General features: G+C 57.4%; 1 protein-coding gene across 10 annotated transcripts in view; it reads right to left on the bottom strand.

The window, feature by feature from the left end:
* Nucleotides 1–404: 404 nt before the first annotated feature.
* HDAC7 (histone deacetylase 7) overlaps nucleotides 405–6,573 on the bottom strand; it is a 39,714-nt gene continuing 33,545 nt past the window's right edge. For all 10 annotated transcript variants that reach the window (XM_055295113.2, XM_055295114.2, XM_055295112.2 and 7 more), the window contains 7 exons: nucleotides 5,902–6,021; nucleotides 5,568–5,665; nucleotides 4,283–4,401; nucleotides 3,430–3,563; nucleotides 3,065–3,149; nucleotides 1,756–1,894; nucleotides 405–1,563 (listed from right to left, as the gene is read on the bottom strand). In XM_055295113.2, coding sequence (XP_055151088.1) covers nucleotides 1,518–1,563; nucleotides 1,756–1,894; nucleotides 3,065–3,149; nucleotides 3,430–3,563; nucleotides 4,283–4,401; nucleotides 5,568–5,665; nucleotides 5,902–6,021 — 741 coding nt within the window. In that variant the 3' untranslated portion in view covers nucleotides 405–1,517. The remainder of the gene's footprint in view (nucleotides 1,564–1,755; nucleotides 1,895–3,064; nucleotides 3,150–3,429; nucleotides 3,564–4,282; nucleotides 4,402–5,567; nucleotides 5,666–5,901; nucleotides 6,022–6,573) is intronic.

The following is a 6,573-nucleotide window of genomic DNA, read 5'->3' as shown; positions in this document are numbered from 1 at the left end:
ACGATTTGACTTAACCTGAGCTCCCAGCTGGGACTTAAACCCAGGTGTGTCTGAGTCACAACTCTTTGGGGATGCCGTGGTGAGCTGGGGCTGAGCTCCTGTCTTCCCATTCCCCCACCCCCACCCCCCTACTCCTGCCATACCAGGGCTGGTCTCTGTGGACTCAGCCCAGGGCTGCCTCCTCTTTGTCACCCCAAAGTGGGGCAGCCAGGGACAGCCAGGGTGTGTTCAGAATGAGTTCTTCCTGCAGGGCAGGAAGGGCAGAGTTAAAGGGGCTGCAGCCCAGACCACCCTGGTCCCTCTTCCGGCACTGACTCAGACCCACACTGTGCCGTGCAGCTGTGCGCCCTGCACACCCGCTTGACGGCGCACTGCTCACTTTGGGGGGGCCCTTTCAGAGGCACTTTTAAAGCAAATAAAACATTTATTCAGATTTTTTTCCATTTTGTTCCTTTTTACAAAAACATGCATACATACACAGGGTATGGTGGGTCCTAGGAAAGACACACACACACGCCTCACTCACACGCTCACACACACTCTTCACCCACACACGCTCACACACATTTTCCTTCTTGACCCCAGGCCTGGACCTCCAAAAGCCTTGAAGACTTTGCCAGAGCAGCCTCCCCTCCTCCATGTCTGTATCTTCTCTCCCACCCCTTCCCCCTCAGCCAGGCTATTCCTATGTGGGGTGGGAATCAGAGCTGTGGTCGGGGAGGCCCCAGAAACAGAGAAGTCTCCCCGAGTGGGCAGTGGCCGAGGGGTCCCAGGGGTGTGCTGTGCTTCTGGGGGAGATGAAGGGTTTGGCACCATTGGATCAGGAAGCACAGGACTCCCAGAGCACCCATCTGCTCCACCAGGGCATCGCCAGGAGGTGGATATAGGGGGGCCTCTGGCGAGGGCACAGACCAGATGGAGGGCTGCCAATCTCGGCTGTCAGGGAGCTTCGTCTCAGTGCCCGGTGGTAGGGGGAAGCTTCCAGAGTCATCTGAGGAAGCAGGTGAGAGGGACTCCCCCTGCACTCAGGAATATAGGACCTCTTGGCTCCCCACTCCCCCCCCAGCCCCTAGAGCCTAGGAAGGGCCAGCCTGTCTGAGGCCAAGTTCACATTTCTGTGTGGAGCCTGGGGCTGTGTGCAAAGTCTGGGGTTTGCAGAGCCAGGAATAGTGGTTAAGGGTGAGCCCGACGGAGCCGGAGCCAGTCCTCCTCTGTGCAGTCCTGAGGAACGGGGGCCACAGCCAGGGCCCACACCAGAGGGGAGAATCTGTTCTCGAGAGCCCTGTGGGGGTCGCCGCCCAGCCCGTCTCCTCGCAGGGTCCTCTCCAGTCCCCATTCTAGACCCAGGGATTTTCTCAGGCTCCCTGGGATGACTGTCAAGGCAGGCAGGCTGTTCTCTGGTTCCAACTACCTGCCCACAGGATCTCTATGAAGACCCAGGAATGGGGGCTATCGCCAGGGGTTAGAAGAGAACCAGGTCCCAAGGGCATGGTGGGCAGGCAGATGGTTCCAGAGCCTTAGAGATTCATAGGTTCTTCCTCCTCCACCAGCTGCTCCGAGGGCCTGTGCGGGGGGACAAGGTGGGGATGCTGGAGCGCCAGGGCTGCAGCAAGGGCCTTAGCTGAGCTTCCTCTCAACCCCGGTCAGGAAGCCTGGGAGGGTTGGGGTGGCTGCATAGCAGACCCGGGGTCTTCAAGCAGGGAGGAATGAAGCGGTGGAGAGGCTGTGGGCCCAGGGCCAGGGGTCTGGCATTACCTATCTTCAGCCAGGATGCCCACAGAGAGGGATGCCAGTGCGGTCACTGCCTCCACTTCTTCTTTGTCAGCCCCTGGCACTCTAGGCACCCAGGAGTCTGGACAGGAGGCCAGGCGCTGCATGCAGCCCCAGTATTTACCTGGGGTAAGATGCCAGGTCAGAAAGGATTGGAGAAAGCAAGCCCCTCCACACCGCGTCCTAGACCAGATATTGAGGTTGGTGTCTCAGGCCCAGGGCCCCGGAGTAGCGGGCCTGTCCTCCACTTAGGGTCAGCTCTCCCACCTGCCCGTCTCCTCACTTCGCTCCCCCTCCCACGCAGCCTGACAGGGTAAGCAGAGTGGGTTCAACATGGCTGTGAGGGAGTCCTAGCAGGTGCCCAGCCTTTCTCTCATCCCCTGTGGCTGCAAGGCCACCTTTGACTCATTCCCCACAGGTGCGGGGCTCCTGAGAGCCTCAGGAGAGCCTGCTTGCCTGCAGACAGGGTCCGTGTCACAGTGACCTCCCAGAGCCCCACGCTCGGGCCTCCCACTTAAACACAGCCCCCACCAGTGCTCAGCCCAGCACTCAGGAAAGGAGGGCCTGGGAGGTGGGACGAAAACAACGTGGGAGAGCTGACCATCACCACGGCCGCTCTGCATGGGTGCCCAGGCCAGGAGAATGCTCCTCTTGCCTGCTGCTGTGAGGAACCATGTCCTGGAACCTGGCTCAGTGTGAGGGCACCCACCGTAAGAGAAATCAGCCATGTCTTTACCATTATGTAAAGACATCACGGCTCCCCTACCCAGCCCTTGATATGGGAATCTATTTTATTCATTTTTATCCCTAGTATAGATTATGGGTTTTGACATAAGATGCTCAATAGATGTTGAGTTGAAGTTGAAAATTTAAAGTACTTTACAAATGTGGGGGTTATCCCAAGACCCTGCCCCCAAGCCAGCAGAGCTCCTGAGACCCCCGTGGCCAGGACTGAGGGGAGGGGTGGGAACCAGGCCTTTTGGCAAACAAGGCCTGAGTGTTGCTGTTGACCTGGCCCTGGTCTAGGGCTGTAGCTAGAGATGGAGGCCAGTCCCTACCTTGAGGGGCCACTGTCTGGTAGGCCCTGCTGGCTCCATCGGGAGGGCTCAGAGGATACCCCCTCGCTGGGGGGTGCTCACCATTCCTGCCTGGGTCACTCACAGGAATCTTACTCTAGACCAACAGCAGGTCACCTGGCTGGCACCGGAAGCCCTAGGACTCTGGCCACGGAGGGGCAGGGTACCACCAAGATCCTTCAGTCTGAGCTCAGCAAGTGTCCCATCTCCACACTTACTGTGCACCCGGATCACAGCCTCCAGAGAGCGGATGGCATTGAGGTTGGGTTTCTGTTTCCAGCCTTCTTCTGAAAGGGGATCCACCTACAGAAAACAGTACATCAGCCACCAGTCTCTCAGGGACCCACAGGCCCAGCTCAGTCCCACCCCAGGGGCCCTGGCCTTCTAGCCACAAGCACTCTCCCTAGGCCAGGAAATGCTGCCTGGACCTAACTTGGAACAGAGGCTTCCACTTCGCCTACCTCATTTCAGGCTTGGCCACTCCCACCCTGTCCCATCCCATCTGCCTGCTCTTTGGATAGTCCTGAGAGAGCCAGGCTTACCTGCCTGACAGAAGCACGGATGGGGGAGGGAGACGGCTCACCTTGTTACCCAGAAGAGCAGCCACACAGGCCTCAGAGGCATCACAGATGGCTGTGAGGTCATGGCCACCCTCCAAGGCCAGCACCACTGCGCCTCCTGCCAGGTTCATCAGTTGCTGCGTCATGTACCCAAAACCTAGAGGTTGGGAGGGGAGAAATGGGAGGGGCGGGAGTGGAGAGGTGACCCTGTTCTCTACCCCTGTAGCTTCCCTGCTTGCTTCCTCCCTAATAAAGAATGACTCACATGTATCAATCACTATTTCCAAAGTGCTTTCACATTGAGTGTCGTGCAAAACCTACTGGTATGCTTCACTCAAGGCTCAGGGAGGTTAAGGGCCTTGGGAAAGGCCCCACAGCTAGTAAGTGGCAGCAAGGTAGGACTTGAACTTGGGTCACTGACTCTAGCCTGTGTCTTTTTCACTGAGCTGCACCCTCTCCTCTTTCTGTTTCTGGGCCCTGTGGCCCAGTGGGCTGAGTGGGCGCCCTCTATTCTGAGAGTGCTGCTCCTCTCTCCCCTTCCTCTGGAGCAGCCGCCAGCCCACCTGGAATCAACCCAGCTGTGGTGGGGAGTCCCACAGCTGAGCTTCCTGCCTACTGGACTTAAGTGCCTATGGGTATGACCCAGTCAAGCCCTCCGTGGTGAACTGGCCTGGTCCTGAGAAAAGGCCTGGGCTGTTCTCGGCTAGGGGGTCCCGGGGAATTTCAGGGCCAGCCGCCATACTCCTCCAGTCCTCAGGCTGAAAGCCCTGGGCTGGCCACTGCCACCTTCCCTTTCTGACTTGGGAGTGCCTCCCCACTCCCCGCACTGCCTGGCTCTCTGTCCCTATACCTCCCCCTCAGCTGAGGCTCCCTTACATTTGGCAGAAACATGGTAGCCACCCAGCGGGGCCGGGTGACCCTCAGCAGCATCAAATCCAGCAGACACCAGGACTAGGTCTGGAGAGAACTCTCGGGCGATGGGCATCACGACTATCCTGTGAGGTCACAAGAAGTGGCGATCATCGTACTGTGCAGGGTTGCCAGGCGTGGTCCTGCCAACTTTGCGGTGGGACACCCTGTTCTTAGGACTCCAAGGCTCCCAATGCCCCAGCACAACTGGCAGATTTCTCTGACCTCCTTGACCTTGGCTGGCCACCTATGTCCCTGGCACACACAGCCTGAGGACTCAGCCCCCTAGGGGACTTAACTAGCAAGAGGCAGAAAGGAGCCAAGGATGGGGCACCAGAGGGAATGAAAGAGGAGTGTGTGTGACCGTGTGTGTGTGCATGTGTGTGTGTGCATGCATGCATCTGTGGGGTGCAGTGGCTGGAGCGACAGGGAAAGGGTAATCTCACGGCCTTGCGGAGTTGGACTCTGGTCACGAAGCTTCAGGGACTAGAAGTGCTCGGTCCTTTGGACTGAGTTGACCACACCCAGCTACTCACTACTTGAGCGCTGAGTAGGGGACAACCAGGTCCTCTGAGGTCCTGCGCCACCTGGCTACATTCTCTCATCTTCTCCCTCTTCCAGGCCCCCCCAGCTGCCTTCCTCTATCCCTGATCCAACTCTGGGGCCTGGTTGGATGTTCTTCATAGCCCTGGGCTCTGGGAAGACTCCAGGAACTCCAGTCCAGGGCTCTCGTAGAATTAGCTGTCATGGAGATAACTCCAGAAAAATGTTTGAAGATCCATTTCCAGAATTCTCTTTTCCCAAATGGAGTGCAGGCACCCCAGTGTGAAATATAGAAGGGCTCCTGAACAAATCCCAAAGCCCCTCTTCCAGAATGGCTTTAAGTTACTCCCCCAATATGGACATTATCTGCTTTCTCTCTTTCTCCACAATTTAAATTTCTGCTCTTCTGCTCAAAGCCCACCTCTTGCAGGCAGCCTTCTCTGACTAAATGTGCCAGCTCTGCTCACTCCACCGCCCATCTGCCAGCAATGAATTTGACATTGGCTCTTGGTAACGTATGCCTTTGCAAAGCACCCTTTGACTTTTGCATTCTTCTCTCTGTGTCCTATTCTCACTGGCGTTCACCTACAATGTCTAGGAACTGGTGGGGACAGGCTGACAATCCAACTGATCACCTCCACCCTGGTGCCCTTGGGAGAAGGGACAGGAGAGGGTGCCCTCGCCCCTTCTGGGCCCCCAGAGCACGTACCTGAAAGCAGCCAGGTACTCAGGATCCCCCATGGGGGGGTCCAGACCTCCAGCCCAGGCCACATTGACATTGAAGCCCTCACCGCTGCCAGCCCCTACCTGGAAAACAGGAGGCAAGAGAGAAATGAGGACAGCAGAGTCCCAGAAGGGGAACACCAGCTTCTTAGAGCTGCCAGCCCAGCTCATCCAGCCTCCTCATTTCCAGGTGGGGAAGTTTAGGATCAGAGAGGCTCAGCAGTCTGCCCAGGATCACACAGCTCGTCATGACAGAGGCAGAGTAAGTGCCAGGAGGAGAGTCAGTGAGACTGGAGGATGTGGCCCTGACATGCGGTTACCTCATCCACAGCCCCACTCCCCGGGAAGAAGTTGCCGTCGTCATGGCGATGCAGGGAGATGTAGAGCACACTGGGGTCTTGGTAGAAGGTTTGCTGGGTGCCGTTGCCATGGTGCACGTCCTGTGTAGGGAGATGGGCAGTGATTAGGGAAGGCAGAGAGATGAGGGCCAGGACAGGTTAGAAGGATTTCAAGGTCAGTGGCCATTCTGAGGTCAGGACCCTAAACTGTGATCAGGAACCTGGGGTTCCTAAAGCCACATGGTCGAGTGGCCCCACGTAATCCACTGCCCGGCTCTGAACCTCAGCCTCTCTGTGCTGGACAGGGCTGGCTGTAACATGAGATCCTGAAGGAGAGGAGGTGTCCCAATCTCAGGCCAGCCCACCTGAGAGAGTAACTGTGGACATGGGGTTAGTGGCAAGGAGAGGGAAGGGTTCAGGGTTACACACATCAGGAACCACTCTGTCTTGCATAAAGTCACGAAGTTACGAGGAGATCAGAAACCAAGCTTGGTTACAGAGGGGCAGGTACACGAGGCCCAGCCCCATCCCTCTTAGGGAGAGCTGGGTCCTACACTCGACTCACAGGGCCGTGCGGGGACTCAAGTGTGCAAAGGTCCTCCACTGCTCTCAACTTCTGCTTAGAAATGTCTCTTTCACAGCTGCCAGTGCAGA

Source organism: Symphalangus syndactylus, chromosome 10 (genome assembly GCF_028878055.3).
Source record: "Symphalangus syndactylus isolate Jambi chromosome 10, NHGRI_mSymSyn1-v2.1_pri, whole genome shotgun sequence".
NCBI classification, from domain to species: Eukaryota; Metazoa; Chordata; class Mammalia; order Primates; family Hylobatidae; genus Symphalangus; species Symphalangus syndactylus.
The sequence above is the reverse complement of the archived record's forward strand: the minus strand, read 5'-3'. Positions and strand labels throughout refer to the sequence as shown.